This window comes from Narcine bancroftii, chromosome 14 (assembly GCF_036971445.1).
Source record: "Narcine bancroftii isolate sNarBan1 chromosome 14, sNarBan1.hap1, whole genome shotgun sequence".
NCBI lineage: Eukaryota > Metazoa > Chordata > Chondrichthyes > Torpediniformes > Narcinidae > Narcine > Narcine bancroftii.
In genome coordinates this window covers 50,773,469-50,798,270 of record NC_091482.1, presented here as the reverse complement: position 1 = coordinate 50,798,270, position 24,802 = coordinate 50,773,469, and the positions used below count along the sequence as shown (strand labels likewise).

The following is a 24,802-nucleotide window of genomic DNA, read 5'->3' as shown; positions in this document are numbered from 1 at the left end:
TCCACCGGGAGTCAACTGACATGATGAACAAAAGACTTTAGATCAAAATGTAATTCAATTTAATCTTCATTATAACCCAGATTACTTCAGTATGTAAACATGCAGCTAACTTCCAATAACCATTTCACTGCTCTAACTTGTAACTTCTCACAGATTTGTAAAATTCACAGTTTGAACTGAAAATTATGAGCCATGTGAGATGAATTGGCCGAGGGGCATAGTCTTCTCGGAGTTTTGAACCCAGGGCTCCTTTTCTGATGACTGCATTTTGGAGATTTATCCCTCCCTCCTTCTCTCCCCCTCCATTCTTTCCCTCCACCCCTCTCTTTCCCTCCCTCACTCACTCTTTCTCACCCATCCCTCTCTTCTCCTTTCCCTCCCTTACTCTATCCGTCTATTCCTTCCCTCCCCTCACTCTACCCCTATCTCCCCTTCCTCCCTCACTCTTTCATTCCTCCCTCTGTTCCCCTTCCCTCACTCTTTCCCTCCCTCCTTTCCCTCACTCTTTCCCTCTCTCCCTCTGTTCCCTCACTCTTTCCCTCCCTCCTTCCTTCACCTTTCCCTTGCAATCTTTCCCTCCCTCCTTCTCTCCCTTTTGCACTCATACCCAACATCCCTTCATTTATATGATATTTTGTCCTTTATCTACCCATCTGCTGTTTTGCACTAAAGATTCTCATGACACTGAGGCCATTCATTCAAGCTCAGAGAGAAACTGCAGTCCTTTCCCAAGGCTGTGAGCTCTGTGCTCAAGGTTAGTCCCCAAGAGTCAAGCGCAGACACAGCTCTCTTTCTACATTGACAACTGTTCTTCTTTGCTCTCAGATCTCTCTGAGTTTTCGAGCCTTTCTTTTAAGCAGACAGCCTTTTGCAAAGCTTGGTGGGACACAACTTCTTTGACATCTTCCTTGACTGCCCGGTGTTGTGGAAGAATTCTATATCTCAAACATATGAATTAAAATGAGCTTCTCTCCATGTTTCCTATAACTCTGGCCTCAATGCACCCAAATAGTTGACGTCACACAGATATGAGGCCATTTTCATGTATACTTGTGGAAAGATTGTTGGACCAAATGTTTCAAATTAGTCAATGTTTACAGTGGTGCTTTGTCCTCTTTGTGGGCCAAGATTTAGCCAGCGTTCTATACCCACCTTCTCTAGTTAATAATTAGAGGAAGAAAAATTTAAGCCAGAGTATCAATTACGGGTATACGAGCGTTCCCATGAAACCTATCGTCAGCTGAAATGGCGTAAAGCAAAGACGCTTTCACTACTATTGGAGGCTATTTTCATAAAGGCGAAAACCCATTTGAATATTTTCTTCATAAAAGCAACTTGGTAATTTGAGAATTCTTTTTTTTTCTTTTTGGAGAGCGCGAACGCAGTCCCCCACTACCACAAATTTTGCAGTCGAGTATCCCGCATTTGGGGACATCGCAGGCGTCAGCACACCCGAAGTGCAATGGGATAGCCTCGTCCTGGGAGATCGGCCATCATGACCACCGATTCTTTCTATGATTATGTATGATAATTGGGCTGTAAGATGAGATCAGAGTGATCGGCATGGTTTAGCTATATCTGTAGGTTTTTTTTTAAGTTTTTTTTAATTCAGATTTGTTTTTTCTTCTTTTTTGGGTTTTTTTCTCTTTTTTCATATATTGTTATTAATTATATCTTTTTTTTAGAGAGTTCACACCCTAAACTGATCAAAATTTTCTTTTAATGATATATTTTTATTCTGTAATATTATTGTTTAATATCTGTAAGGTAAAACATCATGAGATGGGAATGTGTAGGGAGTTACCCTGTACAGGGCAGTAACAAGAAGGGGAGGTGTCCTTGTACTCCTGTTAGGTAAAACATCATGAGATGGGAATGTACAGGGCTGTAACAAGATGTGAATGCATCCTTGTACTTACAAGATAAGAGAGACATTGATGGATTGAGAGGCAGGAAGCTAGCAGGGAAAGGATAGCAACAGTTTTAGTCATTGGACAAGTAATGATATGATGATGTTCTAAGCACATATCCAAGGGTATAAAAAATCACCATTTTGCTGATAACGGCAGAATGCATTCTCCGACTAACATGTTTAGTCGCAAGTGTTACAATCCGGTAATAAAGAACAAAGAACCCTGATTTCGACTCAGCCTGGTGTTTGTCTCACTCATTCATGAACAAAGCAGACCTAACATATCTCTGTATTAATTCATTACTTACTATGTATTTTTTATATCTCTTTGAACTGTATGTGTTTATAAATTATAATAATAATAAAAAGATTGAAAAAGAAAGAAAAGAAAGAAAGAGAATTCATAAAATGAGGTACACCTGTCTATTTGAAGTAGTCAATTGCAGTTAATGAATTGAGGGAACACCAAGATCAGATCCTTTGCTTACTTTAGGTCATTTTTAGCAATGAACTTGTTTCACCTATTTGCTTGGATTTAGCCAATAACTATCCATCTGCTCTTCCCTTCCTACTCCTATCAGAGAACTACCCTCCACCCTCTCCCCCTATCATTTCTCAGTCCACCCTCCCATCCATACCCATCTATAACGTGTTGCCTTGTGCTCCATCCCCTGCCCTTCCTTCCTCCTCTCCTCTTCCCCCCCCCAACTTTTTTATTCAGATCCCACCCATTTTTTTCTCTCATACGATGAGGGACCCAGGCCTGAGATGCTGGTTACCCTTTCCTTCCTATCGACTCTGCGTGGCCTGCTGAGCTTCTCTAGCACATTTGTGCCTTGCACTCAGATTTCCAATTTATTGTCAGAGAACATACAGGACATCACATACAACCCTGGGATTCCTTTTTTATGCCCGCACCTCCACAAACTCTGAGGAAGTAGAGGCGCTGACGTGCTTTCTTCACGATACCATTAGTATGTTGGGTCCAGGAAAGATCCTCCAAGATGGTGACTCCCATGAGCTTAAATTTTCTCACCCTCTCCACCTCTGATCTCCCAGAGATCACTGGATTGTATACATCTAGCTTTCCTTTCCATAGTCTTGGTGACCGTGAGTGCAAGGTTGTTATTGTTCCACCATTCATCCAAGTTTGGCTCAATCCTAACATCTGAACATTTTCTTGAGAGTTTTAATAATGATTAACTACACCTAAAAGGCCAACTGAAAAGTTATATCGACTAGGCTGTGGTTGTGTATTCAGGCAACAAAACAACACAAATTGGATGGATAGCAAGCAATTTCATTTATAAATTGCCTTCAGTTCTTCATGATAGATTTATTTTTGTGTGAGTCACTCATTAGCAGAATTTGGATATTGCAGATCAGAATTTTTTTGGAAGCATTTACAAATTGTCCAACACATAGTCTTCTCGGAGTTTTGAACCCAGGGCTCCTTTTCTGATGACTGCATTTTGGAGATTTATCCCTCCCTCCTTCTCTCCCCCTCCATTCTTTCCCTCCACCCCTCTCTTTCCCTCCCTCACTCACTCTTTCTCACCCATCCCTCTCTTCTCCTTTCCCTCCCTTTCTCTATCCGTCTATTCCTTCCCTCCCCTCACTCTACTCCTAACTCCCCTTCCTCCCTCACTCTTTCCTTCCTCCCTCTGTTCCCCTTCCCTCACTCTTTCCCTCCCTCCTTTCCCTCACTCCCTCTGTTCCCTCATTTGGTGTACAAGGTAGCTACTGTAAAGTTAAATCCTCATTCCATCTTGTGCTTTTCATATGCGCAAAGTCGAGTGCCAAACAGTTAATCGATTTGCTATTGCTCATTTAGTTCAGTGTTACAGACTTGTAGCTCTTAATTCTTTTCCAATATTAATGGATACAGCATACAGTACACCCAGTGGCAGCATATTGAAAAAGTAATTTGTGTGCTGGAATAGAACTTGTGGCCTTAACTCTTCCAGTCCAGTTGCCCATAGTACAAATGAGGTACCTTTGTTGATAGCTGTAGAGATTCTCCATTCTATGAACCTGCAACCCTCTGTGCTGACTCCACATGGAGAGGTCATGGATTCATCAGCTGAGGGAGAACGATAGATGAGAGGGCGACACAGTTCGTGAAGTGGTTATCGCAGCCCTATTACAGCCCCAGCACCCCAGGTTCGAATCTGGCACTGTCTGTAAGGAGTTTGAATGTTCTGCCCAAGTCTGCGTGGGTTTCCACCCTCCTTTCAAAGATGCACTGGGGGTTGTAGGCTAATTGAGATATTTGGGTGGCATGGATTCCTTTTAGACCTGTTATCTATGTCTAAAAAATAATCAACAGGAAACTTTCATGCTGAGTTCACTTGTGGTCAAATTTGTTAATGGAGAGAGGTGCATAATTATGACTTAAATAGCTTCATTTGGCGTACAAGGTAGCTACTGTAAAGTTAAATCCTCATTCCATCTTGTGCTTTTCATATGCGCAAAGTCGAGTGCCAAACGGTTAATCCAGAATCTTCTTCACGTTGCTTAATGGAAACTAGCTTTTATTTGTCATGCAAGAACATGTATTGTAGTGTGTTTGGAATGTGATGATGTAATTAAATCTGCAAAGATTGAAGCCATTTTGAGGAAAGGTTTGCAACGTGCCAGATCCCGAGCTGTATTTTAAATCACTCACACAGTCCTCCTCGTTGCCAGGATGGGCTACTTCAACTTTGATTAACGCTGAAACTGCCAAGCCAGTTTTCATTGTAGAACTCTAACTTGAAGTGCAACGAAGAACTACTCACTTTACACTGTGTGGCTCAGTACGACAACACCATCTCAAGTTTGCTGATGGCACCACAGTAGTAGGGTTGAATAAAATGGAGTGATGAGTCAGCGTACAGGAGGTAGATTAAAACTTGGCTGAAAGGTCCACCAACAACAGTCTCACACTCAATGTCAGCAAAACCAAGGAGCTGATTGTTGACTTCAGGAAGAGAAGGCCAGAGGTGTATGATCATTGGGGGATCAGAGGTGAAGAGGGTGAGCAAATTTAAGTTCTTGGGAGTCACTATCTCATAGGATCTTTCCTGGACCTAACGCACAAATGGCATCATGAAGAATGCACGTCAGCCCTTCGACTTCCTCAGAAGTTTGCAGAAGTTTGCTATGACATCGGGAAACCCTGGCAAATTTCTACAGAGGTGTGGTGGGAAGTGAGCTGACTGGCTGCATTATGGTCTGGTACGGGGTCACCAATACCCCTGAGCATAAAGCCCCTCAAAAGGTAGTGGACACAGCTCAGGACATCACAGGCAAAACCCATCCCAGCATTGAAAGCATCTACAGGGAACGCTGCTGATAGAGAACCATAGCCATCATCAAGGATCCACACCAGCCAGGACGCACTCTGCTCTCGCTGGTGCCATCAGGAAAGAGGTGTCAGTGCCACAAGACTCACACCGCCAGGTTCAGGAACAGCTGCTCCCCCTCCAGCATCAAACTCCTCATCGACAAACTCAATCAGGGACTTATTTCAGGACCCTTACTTTTGCACACCATTTTTTTTCCCATTTCTGTATTGCGCAGTCAGTTCATTTACATTTATTTGTGTACACGTCTATTTTGTGTACAGTTCTTCACCACTAATAAGTGGTAGTTCTGCCTTGTCTATAGGGAAAAGAATCTCAGGGTTGTATGTGGTGGCATGTATGTTCTCTGACGGTAAATCTAAACCTGAATCTGAGCGTATCCTCGGGGTCCAGTCGCCCGGTCAACTGCCCAATGAGGGAGCCAACGGGGGACTTTTATTTGTGATTCCGTGACCACGGGGTCTGCACCCAAGATAGCAGCGCCCGTTAATCGGCAGCAGCCGTGCAGGGGCTGCAGACTCTGGGGAAGTGGAGGACTGGAGTAGGGCACTAGAAAACCAGAAGACAAACCCCCCCCCCACCCCGTCAGAGAAGCAGAAGACTGTGAACACGGAGGTGGACCAGTGAGGGGCCTCTGTGGTGCCTTGGGGTGGGGAACCCATGGAAGCTGCAGGCTGCTAGGGATGGGTTCGAACTGGCCAGAGGGGTACCAGCTATCAGGTTCGGGATGCGAGGAAGTGCTGAGAGTGCCAAAGGGTCTCTGACCATGCCAGGCGTTCGGATCTCGAGCTCTGGTTGCCAGTGGTTTGGACTGGCTCTGGGTGGCTGCAGAAGCGCTGGAGGCAAAACTACGAACATTTGGAGTGATTCTCTCTTGCTTCTCTATCTCTGACTATAAGAGGCGCCTAGGCAATTCCTTCCTACAGCAAATCTGTCTACCTTGCAGCAGGATAAAGGGGATTTCATGCAATACGTGACTGTTATCACGATGTCAGTAAAATTAATCTTGAATCTTGGACCCAGTGAATAGTCAACTGTGCCAAGAGATCATCTTTTGGTTTGGAACTGCAATCCAGGTCAGCTAAAATATTTAATCCTATTATTTGAGCCATACTCGATAATCAAGTTGTAATCATGGGTCATGGCTAAGCATTTTTTTTTTCTGTTCTTCCCCAAAGGGAACAATTTTTTGTAGCTAAAGCTCAGCATTTGTAATGAACCTTCATTGATTTGATGCATTCCTCCAAAGGTTTTGCTGCAGACTGAATATTTATGAATGTCAACTAACTAATATGTGTAACGAGCATTATTGATGGCTGTTTTAAAGCTGAGGCATTGTGATGATACGACCACCAATCTACTTCAAGGGGCGACCTCTGTACTTGCAGGAAGACCACCTAAGAGGCTGACTCCACCTGGCTGGCCCCTCCTGTCAATCAACCGACCTGTATATAAACCCGAGCCGGCCCCTCCTGGGTCAGTCACTCATGAAGCCATCAGGACAGAAACTGGTGTAGAGACTTAATGGATGAAAGCTTGTTGTACAGTCTTTGCTTTGTGTTTGGCTGCTGCCCCACAGCGCACCCCACCAAATAGCACTGTTTTTGTGCGTTGTTGCAAGAATGCTTACATGGTATTGCAGAAAGTTCCTAAGTCTGTTTGTCTCTGCAGAAAGCCACTTTAAGGAATGTTGTGGAAGCACAGTAGCTGTAATTTGATAAAGTTAATGCAATTTGTTTTGATTACTGTTTTTCATTAGCTTTAATGCAAGCACTGAGAAAATATCCACCAGAATCCTTGTGTGGAATAGAGGTTCAGTGGGGACTATCACCTTTTTTTGAATATTTTACTTTTGATTTTCCAAGACTCTCACAACCCAGAACAACAATACAGTCTCTCTCAACAATGATGTGTTACATTCAGAGCCCCTTCCCTGCCCACCCCTCTCCTTTACCTCCCATAGCCTTATGTCACAAGGAAAAGATTATTTAAATTAAACATACATTAAAAAAAAGCATCTATGGAGTCACCAACCCTAGAAGGAACCAAATATAAACTCAAAGTAACGTAAAATAAAATGAAAAAGATATGAAATGAGAGAACATCGTCTGCGTCATGACCCACTTCATTTATCTCAGTCAAACCTTTCTTTTGTTTAGAAGGGGTGTAACTATATCTGTTGTAGATAAGGCTGCCACACCCCCACAAATGTGTCTGATTTCCTCCTTAAATTAAATGTAATTTTCTCCAGGGGAATTCAGCTCCGCATTTCCATATTCCATCGTGTAATATTTAGTTTGGAGTCAGACTTCCACATGATCATTATACACCTCCTGGCTACTGCCAAGATGACCTTCACAAGCTGAATTTGGAACTTGGACAGTTTAAAACTCACACCCACAATATTTCCCTGAAGGTACAATTTCCTGTGGAAAATCTCCTTTGTATTCTTTTTCAGAATTCCCCCCATGTCCTCCCAGAAGGATCTCCCGTTTGTACACAGCCAGGTTGAATGGAGAAAGGTTCCAGTCTCCGCGCCCCACCTAGAACACATCTCAGAGATTTCTGGTTTGGATTTATGTAAATTTTGTGGTGTGAGATACAGTTGATGCAAGAAATTATATTGCACCAACCTGAACCTGGCATTAATGACTGCTTTCATGCTGTCCCCACACAGGTCTACTCAGTACCGCTCATGCATTGTTGTGCCCCAAGTCGTCCCCCACCTTCCCTCGCCTTATGTCACCCCAGCTTTGGGCCCTCACATCATTGAAATAAACTTCCCCTTTTCAAATTAGAATCTCCACATCACTACACATGGTGAGGCTATAGATGGTCCCAAAATTATCCCTTAAAAATGATCTGAGCAGAAGAAAGTTTTATTTGACAAATCAGCTGTTCAAATGCCAAGTTGCCCCCGTTCATAACAAATCCTCAATACACCTGATCCCCTTCCGGCACAAGGTGTTCAGGATCTTATTATCCAGAGTCATAGGGTATTAATTTGTTCTGGGACAAGGGAATATTAGCAGATAATCCAATTTTTGCCTGATACAATGATTTTTTTTTTCCATGTCTGCATTACATGATTTAATGTGGATTATCTGTTTCCCTCAATATCAACTTGTATGTTAACTCTCCTGCTATCTTTTCTCCTACCGTATCATCCAATTTGTTCCCTGGAGAGAGTACCACCTCCCTCAGAGAGAGAAGTGATAAACCTCAAGTGGGCCACCCAATAGTATTCTTTGAAATCTGGTAATTTCAGTTCATAACCCCAGGTCAATTTTTCCATGAAGACCCTAGCCACCTTATCATTCCACAAGAAATTCCTGACACATCCATTGAGCACCTTAAAGAAGCTTTGGGGCAATGGGAAGGGCAAAAACTGAAATAGATAATGCAGTCTTGGCATCACTTTAATTTTAGCACAATTAACCCTGTTCTCCAAAGTTCCGGGCAAGGTTTTCCATCTATCCAAATCTTCCTCAATCTTCCAGAACAAAGGGAGATAATTGAGTTTATATGTTAATCAATTCCTTGTCTACTTTTATCCCCAAATATTTAATGCCCCTTTGAAGCCTTTTAAACTGGCTCCCATGTTGGTATTGCCTATAATTCCCCCTTTGTCAAGGGCATGATTTTATTTTTATTCAAATTTATCTTGTACCAAGAGATCTTGCCATAATCTTCCAGTGTGGTCCTCAGCCTGGCCAAACCCCCCACCACCTCACACAGGTCAGTTAAATATATGAGCACATTATCTGCAAATAAATTGATTTTGTCCTCCTCCTGGCTCACCTTGAACTGCTTTATTCCTGGATCCTGTCAAATGACTTTTTTCCAGTGGTTCAATAGCTAATATAAACAATGCTGAGGACAGTGGGCAACCCTGCCTACTGGATCTACCCAGCTGGAACATTGGAGACATCTGCCCGTTTGTTATAATTTTAGCCTGGGTTTATGGTAGAGCATTTTTACTCAATTAACAAATGGTTGTCCCAATCCAAATATCTCCAGTACTTTGAACAAAAGACCCACTCCAGTCTATCAAAGGCCTTCTCTACGTCCAATGCCACAGCCACTCCCAAGTGTGTCAGATGCACTATATTGAGTAATCAACATATGTTTTGTCTCTTTTGTACAAATCCATCTTGGTCTGGGTTTGGGGATCAATGCCTTCACAGGCCCTTTGCCCCGACTTATTCTTGCCAATCTAATTAGTGTTCTGGTTCAGTTCTAGCTGCCTGCGTTTGGTCCATATCCTACTAAGCCATTCCTATCCACATATGTGTCCAAATGCCTTTTGAATGTTGTAATAATGTTACAAATGTTCATTTTTTTTCTCACACTGGCTCTCCTGATAGGAGCTGAGAGTGAAACTGATGACTTGTCCACGTAAATGAGGGATGTCGTTACAGACACAACCCAGAAATGATCTGCTCGATGTAAAAAAATCTTGAAGAAATGGTTACCTCAGGCACTACTTAGCTTAGAAGAAAGAAGAGTGTACCAGCAGTTGCTGCCGTCAAGGGTAAATTACAGGGGAGATTGTCCCTCCCACTTAATGCACAATTTAGCTGATTTCCTTTAAAAGCTGAAGCCAGTTAATTATCAGACCTTTAATATCACAACTTTTTGCATGGTAAGGAAGTTAACAATTATGGGAGAAAGGAAGGTAGATGGATCTGTGTCCATGACCACATCAGCCATGATCTCACTGTAAGGTTGAGTAGCTTGACAGATTAGAAGGCCTCTTCCTGCTCCTATTTTGTGTCCTCGTGTTATTACATTACATCACAGTGAGCTGCTCAATAAAATAGGCTAATTAAGCGTACGGAAAGACTCTGAGAGGAGGCATAGTTGAATGAAACACGATAGGTTGCAGACACTGATTGTATTTAATTTAGACATACAGCACGGTAACAGGCCATTTCGGCCCATGAGTCCATGCTGCCCAATTTACACCCAATTAACCAAACCCCCCCCCCCAGTATGTCTTGAATGGAGGGAGGAAACCAGAGACCGCAGGGAAAATCCACACAGACATGGGAAGAATGTACAAATTCTTTACAGACAGCATGGGATTTGAACCCAGGTCCCAATCGCTGGCACTGTAGAGGCATTGCGCTAACCACACTGCTCCCAAATTGTTAGTAATCACACTGAAATGCTTGAGGAACTCTTCCGGTCTCGCAGCATCTTTGTCAGATTCCTTTCCCCCAGACACATCATGGAGGATGCGTTGACTGAAAACAATAAACTTTTTTTCAGAAGGTTTGCTTCCTGTAAGAAAATTGGTTTATGATAAATAACTTCAAGATGAACCCAAAGATAATTTCAGATTTGCTGCATCAGGTAGGAAGTGGAAGAAACTTTTTGTTGAATTTAGCATGTTTAATCGCATAACGATGCTGACACATTGTGTCGGTTCAACTGACCTGAAAAGGTTTTGCCACTAATTTTCATTTGTACTCAGCATCTGATGCCTCTCTTGTCAGTGTCCAACAATAGTCGGCCGGCACTGATGGATTCCAGTTGCCCTGATACTGCTTTTGCACAGTCATCATGTCCTGGGGAAACCTTTCGCCATGTCCATCACTGACTGCACCAAGATCAGCAGGGAAGAAGTCCCAGTGTGAAGGCAGAAAATGAATATTCAATGGCACTTTGCACTTCATGGCTTTGCATGCTCGAAGTAGACTTAAAATATGACAGGAAATCACCAAAAAAAAATAAGAAAACTATACATGATTGGAAAATGTTAAGATGATTTTTGTGATCAGAAGCCCAAAATCCTTAAAATACACACAAGGGTGTTCAGGAAGCAAGATATTTGTTGTCCAGTGAAACAACCCTCCTCAAGTTTGGGCGTGATTGCTTCAGGTACAGAATTCTCACAGAGAGCATGCAAGACATCGAAGTTAAATTCAAGCTTATTGCCATGTTGTTCCTGGTGCAGTGAAAGGGTTCATCTGCAAGTAATCCAGCAAAATAGCTTTAATGTGTATCCAATTGCTCAAAATAGCCTAGCAAAATCACAGATACAGATTATGGAGTTACAATGAGAAATGTGGACATACCTTCATAAATATGCAAAGGTCAATTAGTGCATGGCAGGAGCCAAGTGAGAGACTGTGAAGTTTGTTTAGAAGTCAATTGGCTGTCTTTAAGACTGTTGGTATGTGATCTCACACTCTGGGGCCCTCTGCCTAATGGGAGAAGAGAGTGTGCCTGAGATGTGATGGGACTTGCAATTTGCTGGCTGTCTTTCCTGAGGACCTGGGTGGTGTTGAGAAGGTTTGTTCTGAGTGGCATTTCCCACCACCTTCAGCTTCCTCCATTTTGGCGCAGAGGAGCTCCCATCCCACACTTGGATGCATCCGACCAGGATGCTTTCGATGGTGCCGTTGTTGAGGAATGCAGGGGACTTACCGAAATTGTTGATGATGCCTCAGACCCAGGACGTGATCGGGGGATCTTTTAGCAGGAAGTAAAGTTTATTCCTGCTACATGGTTCAAACGGGTGGTCCAATTAATGTCAAGCTTCATACAAAGTCATGCCCCATAGTTCAGTGCTGTGTTGATTCAAGGTCCAAAATACACATTTATAATATGGACATATAGGACAGTAACAGCCCGCGAGTCTACGCCACCCAATTGACCTCCAACTCCAGTACATTTTGAGTAGCGAGAGGAAGCCGAAGCGCCCGAAAGAAACCCACACTTCTGCATGGAGAATGTACAGATAGCACCAGATTCAAACCCGGGACACTGGTGTTGCACCAACCATGTCTTGGATGTAGTATTGTGTTGTATATTTTCTTGTTCAAAGAACGATCCGAGAAAAAGTCAACGACAAGAGTTTATTTTAAAAGTTTGAATGTGGAAGTGTCAGATCAGGTCGTTTGTCCAGTTTTTAGTGGGCAGAAAAAGAAAATGGGGAAATTATTCATAATCTCCGACGGACATAGGGTTAAGGCTATAGAAGAATGATCTGGTTTCAGACACCGTAATTGTAGGAATGCATCTTCAGCACTACATCCGATGGTAGTTCTTGTGGTTCCCGTTGTAATGAGCAGACTATATGTCGTGGCTTGGATTTAACCTAGGTGGTGCTTAGAACTGTTCTTCTACGATGTCTTTGCAATTATGTTGTATACCTTAGTCAATAAAAGTAAATATCCCCAATACCTTCAGAACCACTTTATCTCCAGTCCTGCTGTCTTCATGAATTTCAATTTTAATTTTGACATACAGCACAGTAAAAGCCCCATGAGCCCATGGGCTGCCCAATTACACCCAACTGACCTACATCCCCGGTATGTTTTTTTTGAACGGTGGGAGGAGACCAGAGCACCCATGAGGAAACCCACGCAGACACGGGAAGAACATACAAACACCTTACAGACGGCATGGAATTCGAACCCTGGTCCTGGTCACTGGCGCTGACTGTACCGTTTCCATTTTTGTTTTATTTTCTGTGCGAGATAAAATTAAGCAGTTTTCTGCAATCATGAAGAATTTAATCTTCTAGATAGATTTGCTATGTGTAAAGGTTCCATTATTGTCACGTAATACTACATTTAGAATATAACATTCATGAAATTCTTCAACTTCGTCTACCATAAGGAAGACAGAGAGTTGCCACTTTGTCCAGAGGCCCTCACAGAAATTAGGTCCCAGCGAGGAATGAACTTGCGACCCCTGATTTACAAGACCAGTGCTCTTGGAGCCTCAAAGGTAATTGCGTACGATGATGAGACTTTGTCTCGACAGGAACTGTAGGATGGTCATGAACAGATGAGTCTGCAGCAGGTACATGGGTGAGAATGAAGTCAATGATGTTGGGCCCTCAAGTTCTTGTATCAGTTGCAGACCAGTCTGGCACTTCAGGACTCAGTCAGCTCAGTACCATGACCAAGGCGGTCATTGTAATGAACATTGAAGTCTCTCTGCTAGAGTATATTCTGTATCCTTGCTAATTCTTCTTTCAAACGTTGACCCCATGTGGAGGAGCGCTGATGTTTTAACAGAGAGCAGATAGTAGGTGGCCTGTCACAGGTTTCCTTGCTCGTCTTTGATCTGATGCCAGAACACTTCGTGGGACTGGAGTCAGGGCTGAGTATATCCAGGACCATGTCCTCCTGACTCTTCACCACCATGGGTGGCTCTGCCCTATGGGACAGGACGTGCTCAGGTCACAATGGTGGACTTTGGAATATTGACTAGAGGGTATCAGATGAGTCTGCCCAAGGTTCCCAGATGTTTTTTGAGGGCACTTCAGGGTTGACAAGGTGCATTTGCCATCGCCGTGGCTGGTGCTGAGTGGACAGTGTGGTTTCATTGTTGTACTTTGATACAAGAGCATGATTTTCTTGACCAGTTCAGAGGGCATTAAGAGTTGATCATGTTGCTATGACCTTGCAGTTGCATACAAGCAAGGGAAGCAGATTGCTTTCTCTCATAACAACTTGACTTTTTTATGGGCTCCATTAACTAATATTTTGTTAATGATTCATATAATTTACTGGATTTAAATTCCTACGGTGGAATCTTATCTTGTCTCCCTGGATCATAAATTGTAGAGGAATCCGTCTTTCCAATTACAGAAACCTTCTTGCTGTGCTTCTTGGATGTCACTTAGAATTTCCTTCTCGTGTGTCAGGCTAAGGGTAACAGCGCAGTCTTTGGGCAGGTTGTCAGAAGCAGATGTCTGGATGGGACCTTCTGAGAATCCCAAAGGGATCGTGAAATTTAACTTCAACCAATTGAAAGGCTTTTTTTTATATGGCAGCAGCACAAGGATGGATAATCTAACGATCTCTGGGGAAAATTGGTGTTGCAGCTCAGTGGAAACAATTATAAAGTTATTGCCCCTGCAAAAGTTTTTATATATGACCTTAGAAGTAATTTCTCATCTTGTGATTCTGTATACGTAAAAAGTTTGATAAACGACAATGACGTTTACAATTACTTCACTACAAAGGTACAATAGGAGGTTTTAATTTACCATGATTTTTTAATTGCATTTAGTCTGCTGTAAGGCAGACGAAGATTTACAGACAAACCATCGGTTCCCTGATTTCCAGACCCAAACCTCCAACACAATCACAAAACATTCAGCACCTGAGGCTCTTTGGGAGCCCCTCCCACCCTAGGCACCCTCTCGCAGTTTCAGTACCTGGTATCTCCTTCAGCCATCTCCAGCAGCCTGGTGTGAGTCCTTTGACTGCAAGTTGCCAGCAGCTGACGGCTTGTGTGGGTTCCTCGCCTTGAGTCACCAACAACCGTCTGTGTATTCTTCAGCTGCAGAGCCCCTCAGTGCTCCTCCGGCGTGGTCATCTCCTCTGCTTCTCCTTCTCAAACGGGGTGCCCTGCTCCCCGGAGTCTGCAAACCCCTGACAGCATAGGCGCCACCATCTTGGGCCCAGACCCTGTGATCGCAGGATTTTAAAGCCTGATTGGAGTCATCAGTAGGACTGGGTGGTAGAACCCTGTGGAGCAGAGTGCTGTGTTTCCGCTCCCTGCTCTCCCCCAGGTCCACACCAGCAGCAGAGCTGCCGTTACTGCAGGACCACCATATTCGCCATATAATGTCGCTAATACTTTGCAGAAATATAAGAGCAAAACTTTCATGCAGCTTGGTTGTGAGACTTAATATCAAATGTCTTTGCTTCCCTTAATATTATGCATTCATCTTTGACTTTACTAACTGCAGCAATCTCGATCATTACTTAAGTAGTAAAAGCAATGAACCTGAACTAGAATCCAGGCATTAAACAATCATTACAAATATCCTGTGCTTATACTTAAACATAATACCAGTAGGAAATTGCATTTGCAGCAAATACTGGGATAGTTCTGCATGAATAAACTCCAGTGAACTTTCATTCCTGTTTTTAAATTGGCATCTAAATGTATGACTTTGAATTTCCTCTCCTGGCAATATCAAGCTGCATTTTGCTAAACATAAATCAAATGATTTTGCAAAATGATATTTAATGGGATTTACTATGTACCATATGCAGTAATGTTAAATGCATCTTGAGAAATGCTTGAAGTTAAACTCAAGATTGAAACAAAATAGAGTAAAAGCTTGCTCAAGTGAAGAGAGCCCCCTGCTATTAACTTTGTGTAAATGGAGTGGGGCAGAAGGAATGTTACTTTAAAGCAGACATCCCAAATCTATCCAGATAAGGTCGGAATTTGTTGACTTTATATACATGTATATAATATTTTTGATGCCTTTTCTGTCTTCACCCAGTGCAGTGGAGGGGGATCTGAGTTTGAAGTTTTATCTTGAGATATATTCATATGTGATATTGTATTTTCAGTTTTGTTCCCTTTTCTTCATTGTACTGTATTTATTATAAAAACCCCAAAAAAGTGGATAAAGAAAGGAATTTGTTGATTTTCGCAAAACAAGATACACACTTACTTGGTGGAGTTAAAAGAGCGCCCAGGGTCAGATTAAGGCCAAAGCACATCCCAACAATGGTTCGTCCTCGACCCTTCCATTGTCTAACTGACGAGATATTAAGACTCAAGAGGCGGTGAATGTGAAATAATACATTAAAAATTCCATTTTCTTGCTGGCCAGACCAGCACAACTCCGATTATCTGAAATAGGATTGTCTGAAATCCTCACTTATCCAAGTTTTTTTTGGACCTGGGAGTGACGTCTGTTCAACTCCGAAAATGTTTTTTGGATAATTGAGGATTTCAGAAATCCTAATTTATCTGAAAAATTTTGAAGCCAAAATTACGTCATTTCGCCTCCGAAAAACAATTGGATAATTGAATACATCCAAAGCAATCAGAAATCTTCATCTATCCAAAATTATTTTTGGAGCCGAACTGATGTCACAGGTGGAAAAAATTTTGGAATTTTAGGAAAAACCTCCGAGGAGAATTTCGAATTTTTAGTGTTGGATTTATCTTATTTTGTTCAGGTTTTTTTTTTGGCAAGAATTAAACATTATTTCATGCTTAAAAAACCTTCCCTTGTTGTTTGTTGTTGTTTAAACACTGTTACTAGTGATTTTCTGTTGCTACTAGGCTGTTTAAAAATAATGACCAGTTCTCGGAAAATATCATTTAATCAAAATAGGTCCGGGCCCGACCATTATGGATAATTGGAGTTGCACTGTATTTTTTTTCCATTTATTGTGGGGGACCCTTTTTGTGGGGCCCTAGTTCAGCTGCATCTCGGGCACCCCTTTCCCTTGGTGCCCTAAGCACGTGCTTATTTTGCTTAATGGTTAATCCTGATCTGGGAGTTCCGGCTTCACAATGGGACAGATTCAATCCTGTCCTCTGGAGCTGTCAGCATGGAGCTTGTATATTTTCCTTGTGACATCCAGGTTCTCAACTTTCTTCCCACCTCCTAAAGAACTGTAGTCACTCGATTTCAGATTTATTTGTTGTCAGAGATAATGACATCACATACAATACTGAGATTCGTTTTCCTATGGGCAAGGCAGAAAAACTGTACATGATGTACACATGTAAACAAATAAAGAAATGTAAATAAACTGCGCAGTACTGTGAGAAAAAAATGATTAAAGTGCAAAAATAAGAGTCCTTAAATGAGTCCTTGATTGAGTTTGTTGAGGAGTCTGATGGTGGAAGGGAAGCAGCTGTTCCTGAACTGGTGGTGTGAGTCTGTGGCACCTCTACTTCTTTCCTGATGGTAGCAGTGAGAACAGAGGGTGTGCTGGGTCCTTGATGGTTGCTGCTGCTCTCTGTCGCCAGTGTTCCCTGTCGATATTCTCAATAGTGGGGAAGGGTTTGCTTTTGATGTCCTGGGCAGTCTCCACAACCTTTACGCTCGGGGTATTGGTGTCCCCACACCAGACCATGATGCAGCCAATCAGCATACTTTCCACGACACATCTGTAGAAATTTGTTGCTGTTTCCGATGTCGTACCAACTCTCTGCATGCTCCTGAGGAAGTAGAGGCGCTGCCGTGCTTACTTCATATGGCTCAGAAGAGGAGGTGAGAATTGATTCCTGACTGGAATTTCCTTGGTTACTCTCTCTCTCCCCCAGTTTACTGGCAAAGTCTGTGTGATGGTTTCTTCATTGTAATTCCCATAATTAGATACCACATGGTTTTGGTGATATTGAGTTCAAGGTTGTTGTTGGTGCAACATTGGGCCAAGTTTTCACTTGGTTCATTGGCCAATGTAACTTGGTGCCAGAGAGCAGATGAGTCGTGGAATCTGGAGGGGAGGTTTTGGGCATGTGTGGAGAATAAAGTGGGATTAATATCAATTGATGCTTAACAGTCGGTGTGGATTCGCTAGGCTGAAGGCACTGATTCCAAAGAAACTTAATCAATAAAATCAGTTCTAAAATTTCTGTGGTGCAAAATTCTCCCTTTTCTTACCATGTGGAAATAAATAGTTCCACCCTTGGTATCAATGGCCAAATCCTAGAAATTTTTGCTGCTCTCTAAAAATCCTCAGATGCCCATTTAATCCTCAAAACTGCAGCCTTTTCAGTCCTCTGCAAACTTCCTGTCCTTTAGTCTCTTTTCAAGGGCTGGCCAGTGGTTTGTGTACTTTGCTGAACAGCTGAGAAGCCTTTAAGTGTTTCAGGTAACAACTTAAACTCCCTGGGCAAATAGGCAAACTGGTCATTGGAGCTGACTTGAACAAGTGCTCCCATTTCTGACGAAGCAAGTGCTGGCTCCATCAACTAGATGAGTGTTCGGGAACGAGAAAACAATGCTCTATCAATACAATGGAATGGCCTGTTTGATCAGAATAACACCTTCCTCAAAAACATTTGTTACTTCATGATACCAGAAGCATGGTATTACAGCGCCAGTAAAACTAGTGCCCACCTTCTGCATCAGATAGTTGCGGACATACAGCCGCACGTCCTTCTTGGCCTGATAGAAGCGCCCGTTGCTGTGCTTGTACATCTGCAGGTTCAGGTGGACCCCTCCAGCCCCACATACTGCAGAGGCACGAGCAGGTGTTGCTGTTGCAGCTGTGAGTGCATGCCAAACTCGCCCAGCCCCGTCTGGAGCACCCAGCCGCTCGGCATGAAGCTCTGCGTGGTGCTGGCAAACAGCCACTGCTGCTCCTTGCCGTGGCAGAACTGCAGGGTGGCAATGTTTGCCTCTGTCTCGCCGCTCTCCTGAAAGAGACCCGCCAGGTGATCCTTCCCCCTTCACCAGGGTGTGCTGCCCCTGGGTCTGGCTCGTCACGCCCTCCAGAAATGCGGGAGTGCCGAACTGAAGCATGAGCACGCGGCCCATCGACGCCATCCTCATCCACTGGACAGCAGTAGAAGAAAAGCAGAAAGTTACAGAGTGGGATCCACAGGCGTGTCGAGAAGAGGTGGCGATGTGCGCGCTGTGCCGCTCTCCACCAGTGCATGGGATGCAGTGTACCGACCGCTGGGGTGCCAGGCACCTTTTCAAAGTCCCGTGACAGCAGTTCTCGGTGGTCTCTGCTGAAGCTGCCTTCCAGGCTCTGTCAGCCGGGTACACCAAGTATTTAATTTATAGCTTCAATTGGTTCCCTCTGTCATCTTGATCCAAAAAAAAAACGTATTTTGAGGGCAAAACGCATATCAATAATCTGTCAAACTCATCCGTCCATCTATCTTTCAAAATTTGCAAAGTTTGGGGTCCACAGACACCCACGCTATAAGCGATTCCACAGATTAAAGAATCGCGATCTAACGAAGTTTCAGTGTATTACAGCTCCAGTGACCCAGGTTCCAAAATTCTGCTGTCTGTAAGGAGATTTCACATTCTCCCTGTGACCTGCATAGGTTTCCATTGGGTGCTCTAGTTTCCTCCCATCCTCAAGTAAACGTACAGAGCTATAGGCTAATTGGGTATAATTGGGCGGCATGCGCCTCAATGGCTGGAATCGGCTTCTACAGAGCTCAACTTAGCAAACTTGCAGAACCTACCGTGTATTCGTGTATGCAAGTCAAATTTTGTGGACCAATTTTTATTATAAAATTTACGGGCTTGACTATTACACCATACTACTTTTGACCATGGTACCTGCGCGTTCAGGGCCTTCGGAGCTCGGATGGGAGGCCAGGCAGGACTAGGTGGTAAGCCCGAGTTTGGGGTGTCAGGAGCTCAAGTGGGTGGGCGGCCAGGGACAAAAATTGGTGGGGTGGGGGGTCAACTTTTACATGCAATATATGGAAAAATTCTGGATTTTTGGGCCAAAAGTAGGACTGTTACTCGTGGTCAATAAAATTTAAATTTAATTTTGGTTCTTTGCTCAGGTTTTGACTGCTTCAAAAGTGCAGTTGGCAGGACTGAAAAAGGGGCTTTTTTTTGAACTGGGGTGTAACGAGATGTCTCTGAAAGGCCGTGGGGATATTTGGCAGTCGTTAGAGAATGAGAACAAAGTCAAAATAACAAAGAACAAGGGAGTTGTAAAGTGCGAAGCAGGTGAGGATGGGGATGTCCTCCATTACCAGAAGGAAAATAAGAGGAGGGGGGAATAAAACAAGTTGAACTATTCATCACAGGTAGATGACTAATACAGACAGAAATCAAGTTCCAGAATTCCAAGTGGAGTGGAGAAGGCTGCAACGTTCCCAGACAGAAGATGAGATCCTGTTCTTCAAGCTTTCGTTGGGCTTCATGGTACCAATGTCGGAGTGTGGTAGGTTAGAGAGGGAATGGAGTGGAGACTTATAGTGGCAGGCTACAAAAGGTCTTGTTGTCCAGTCCTGAGAATATCTCAGTGTGTAAATTTACAGTCAATGTGTAAATTTTAAATATGATTGCTACATTGAGATAGGCCCACAAAACAGCAGCAGGTTGTACGATCATACCTGCGATTTTTTTGGGGGGGGCCCTGCTGGGTGAAGGGTAATCGTTTAGTAGAATGAAATGGGTAGCCAGCTCTTTCATTCATGAGCTCCGTTCTTCACCAAGAGGCAGGCAGGGAATTAATTTCATTTCTCACCCTAAAAGATGGCCCTTCTAACTTCTGCATCAGCCCCTTAATGCAAGGTCCTCCAAGCCTGAACCCTGAAATGAGAGCATTTGGCAGAAATGTCCCAATTGATGAGTTTGTTTGATTTTTGAGGTCGAGCGCAAACAAAGGAAAGGTAGCACAGTGAGTCTGGTAGCTTTGTAAATCAGCTCATTCGTCCGTGATCCCGAATACTGAGCTGGCTGAATCAGATTTCAGATCTCTTCTCGGTGTACGTACATGACATCACATAGAACCCTAAGATTCTTTTCTTCACAAGCAAAACAGAATTACCACTTATTTGTAGTGGAAAAAAAAACTGTACTCATGTAAATATAGAAACATAGATGCAGGAGTCAACCATATGACCCTTCAAGCCTCCACCTCCTTTCAATATGATCATGGTTGATCAGTACCTGGCTCCTGCCTTCTCCCCATACCCCTTGATCCTCTTAGCCACAAGGGCCAAATCTAACCGACTTTTAAATATTGACAAGGAACCAGCCTCGACCACTTCCTGTGGCAAAGAATTCCACAGATCCACTAAAGAAAGTTTTCCTCATCTCAGTCCTAAAAAACTTCCCCTTATCCTTAAACTGTGACCCCGGTTCTGGTTTTTCCCAGCCTTGGAAGCAACCTATCTGCATCTAGTCTGTTTAATCCCTTAAGAATTTTATATGTTTCTATAAGATCCCCCCTCAGTCGTCTTCTAAATTCCAGAGAATAAAAGCCTAGTCTATCGAACCTTTCTTCATATGCAAATAAAGAACTGTAAACAGATAAGCAAACTGCAATACAGAGAGATTTTTTTTAATTAATAAAATGCACAAGTAAGAGTCCTTAAATGTATCCCTCATTGAATTTGTTGTTGAGGAGTCTGATGGAGCAGCTGTTCCTGAACCTGGTGGTCTGAGACTTGCAGCACCTACGCCTCTTTCCTGATGGCAGCAGCGAGAGCCGAGTGTGTGCTGGGTGGTGTAGATCCTTGATGATGAATCATTGAGAAGAATTCTCACTTTCACCCAATATAAAGGCCTTCCATTTTGAATGTGCATTTAAAGAATCTTCTTCCTTTATTTGTTCAGGCTAGGTATGTCTCTTCGAGGGACAGTGTGGTCCAATTCATGTTCTATCAACCCATCAGCCATCAATGGAGAGAGACCGATTTTTATCCGTGCACTGTGACCTGTGGAGGAGGTAACGAAGACCGCCGTATATTTTATATCTCTGCATGGTTGGTTCCAAAACATTTTTTTTTAACAAATCTTAACCTCGACCATCCTGAAGTGTTGACAACCTTCAGACACACTGGGAAGACCATTCTTCGTGTCTTCCTGTGATCACCGCGGCGGCAGTTCTAGATTCATCAGCCGATTGGGAAAGCCCCAAGTTCTGATGAAGGGCCTCAGATCTGAGACCCTAACGGTTCCATCTTCTGAGGACACTCCCAAGCCAGCAGAGTTTTTCAGCATTTTATTATATTTGAGAAACCTCCAGAATATGGTGAAATGTTTGTTTCATATTCCACCAGGGGAGTCAACCTGGAGATGTGGGAGAGAATAGGTTGCAGGGAAATAAGAGAAAGTTATAAATGGAATTGATAGGAAGTCAGGAAAGAGCCAAAGGGCCAAATGGCCCCCAATGTCATGAGGAATGTGTAAATTGAGACATCCAGGCCTAGTGAGTTCAGTTAAAGTGGTAGCTGACCTGTTTTCATCCAGGAGGGAAAAAAAAACAATCTGATTAATCCTCTCCTCCCTAAACAAATAAAGTTTAGATCAGTCAAGTTGAGGAAGAGGTGCTCTGGCACAGACAGCAGAGCAGCTCGATTCAGCCCCAACATCTAGATCTGTGTGTGTGGAGTTTGCCAGTTCTACCCCAGGGTTCTCCTACATCCTAAAATGCGTGGGTTGGCAGGTTAATTTTGCACATGAGTTGCTTCTAGTTGTTATAGAAGCTGAGGGGAATTGATCAGGATTGGGGGGAGAATAAAATGAGCTAAGAGCGTGACTCAGTGGAACGAAGCCCTGATTCTTTGCTGTACATTTCGAACTATCGATGGAATCTGTAATCTTCCTGGTGAATCTGGAAGACTCTTTTTATCATTATTATTTAGCTGTTTGCATCATGGACTGCAGAGGGGGTTAAAAAAAAATGAGTGAACCCCTTGATATAATGAGGCAGACTTGATATGTAGAACAACTTGAATGAAGCATCAGGAAAGATGGATCAGAGGAGATTTCACAAGGACATTGTTTGGGATGGAACAGCTCAGTTATGAGGAGAGAATGGGAAAGCTTGGACTTCCCCCCCCCTTGATTGCTGAAAGTTAAGCAGGACCAAGATGGAGGTTCATAAAAATGATCATGGCTATGGATGGGGTAACCTGCAGGAAACTTTAGACTGTATAAGCAATGGATAAAGCTAGAGGACAAATTTAAGGTTGGCAGTGAAAGTGGATCTGGTGGCATGTTTTTCACCCAGAAAATGGTGAGTACCTAAAGTGTCTCTCAAAGGAAATGCACTGCCTAGGAGAGAGGTGAAAACAGATTTGCTTACAGTTGCCTCAACTACAGCTTGAATCGCCTTAGCATAGAAGGCGAAAGGCCAAGTTCTGGATGATGAGTTTAATACTGATGGGTTCCCACTGGTTGACATAGGCAAGCTATGCCGAGTGGTCTGTGTGTCTGACGCGACCGTCTCTTCTTTCTGTTTGCTTTCAGGTTACCAGCTTAGTTCTGCAGAATGTGTGGATATACGTTCAGGTCGGGTGGTTCCGGAGCATTCCTGCAATTACTATCCAGAAAATAAAAAGCCCAAGCCCAAACTTCAGGAGTGCAACATGGACCATTGTCCTTCCAGGTGTGTCTGTGCACAAGGGCAGAAATGCTGAGGAACTGCTGACTCCATTAGGTGGAGTCAGGGTTGTGACTTTGGAATTCCAATGCTACATTCCCGCTTGCAGCTAATAAACTTGGTGTCAGGACTAAATCCTCGTAACTTCTCCTCTGTAATGACTTTATTGCCTGCCAGCAAAGAAAGCAACAAATTGTTAAAGAGTTTTCAATACAAATGGTTAAAACAAGTAGCAGAGAGACTTATATAACTCAGATAAAGTTCAGGAATGTAAACGTAAAATTAATCAAAAATTTGCAAATCCAGGTTAGCATTTATAATGACCATTTTGTTCAGAGTTCAAGAGACTGGCGCCCACTATGTAAACCACTAAATCAGACACTTTTACAATCTCTCTCCAGAAAATTTAAAAATGCTAACAGGTTCTGTCATGCAATTGCTGGGTGATGCCCTCATGCCATTGCTTTCCTGGAATCCCATCTCACCCAGTTCCAATTAAAAAAGCACACAACATGCTTCGAGCACTGGGGAGAATTGGCCAAGGTCCTTGTGCCCTTAAGATGTGTGTCATTGAGTATGAAGGCAAGAAAGTTCATAATGAATCTTTTGTGAAATGTGGGTTCAACCACAGCAGAGGTATTACATCCATTTCTGGCTGCCGTAGTTTAGGTCAGATGAAAAGTATTTCAGAGAGGTGCAGGTTTTTTGGGTGAAATTATTCCACGGGTGAGACACCATAATTATGTGAAGACGCTTGGGGTGGGGGGGGGTATTCTCTGATGTAGAGGGCATTGCGAAGGGATCCGACAGAGCTATTTAAAATCAGGATAACACACAATGAAGGAACGATTGTCGGCTTTGAGGAATAATTCTCGTTGAAGACAGAATGATGAGGGAGGGGACATCATAGAGGCATTTTGAATGCTGGACATAATAGATGTGGCAAAGTTGTTCCTCATGATAGGGGAGTCTCGGATTAGGGCACATCTTATATAAAAGGGCATCAATTTAAAACAGATATGAAAAAATGTCAGAGCATCTCAAGTCTGTGGAACTTGTTGCCATGGGTGGTTCTGGAAGTGAGGCTGTTGAATATATTTAAGACAGAGATGGACAGGTAATTGATTTGGCATTAAGGGTTATGGGGAGAAAGCCAGGGAATGGGACTGAGTGGGAGGGTGGATTAACTCATGATGAGAATGGTGGAGCAGACTCGATGGGCCAGTCGGCCCGACTTCCGCTCCTATATCTTGTGATCTTGAGAAAGGTGAAAAGCTCCCAAGAATTAGTGAAGCCAATCAACAGAGTAACATGGCTTGTATCTGGAATGGATCCACAATTTTCCAGGCTGCAGCTAAATAAAATGTTATTGCACGATGTGAATGTCATTGCCTTCTTTGCAGTTGTGCAGAATAAAATGTGTACTAACTATTGGGAATCGGTTCCAGCTGCAAACCACCCTCTGCTCTTTAAAAAAAAATCATTACATCACTTCCTATTTGTTTGCCAGCGACCAAAGTGTCACTTCTGTGCTTTTTTACAAAAAATTGGTCAGACAAGCAACAGTAATTACACATTTGGAAAACAATAGTGTTAGGCTCAGTATAGCGACGGACCAGTCCCAAATTAAAAAAAAGTTAACTGATAAATCGGATGGAAACTGATCTCATCTAAATCAAGTGGAAACAAGAGCATAGTTTTCCTTGAGGAGCTCAGCA

General features: G+C 43.1%; 1 protein-coding gene and 1 non-coding gene across 2 annotated transcripts in view; one reads left to right on the top strand and one right to left on the bottom strand.

The window, feature by feature from the left end:
• LOC138749786 (ADAMTS-like protein 3) overlaps positions 1–24,802 on the top strand; it is a 428,872-nt gene that overhangs the window by 251,358 nt on the left and 152,712 nt on the right. Inside the window, exons 8-9 of the mRNA XM_069911655.1 lie at positions 21,314–21,425; positions 22,952–23,090. Coding sequence (XP_069767756.1) covers positions 21,314–21,425; positions 22,952–23,090 — 251 coding nt within the window. The remainder of the gene's footprint in view (positions 1–21,313; positions 21,426–22,951; positions 23,091–24,802) is intronic.
• Positions 1,367–1,526, bottom strand: LOC138750045 (U1 spliceosomal RNA). Its single transcript, XR_011349037.1, has one exon. It is a non-coding gene; the product is annotated as a U1 spliceosomal RNA (small nuclear RNA).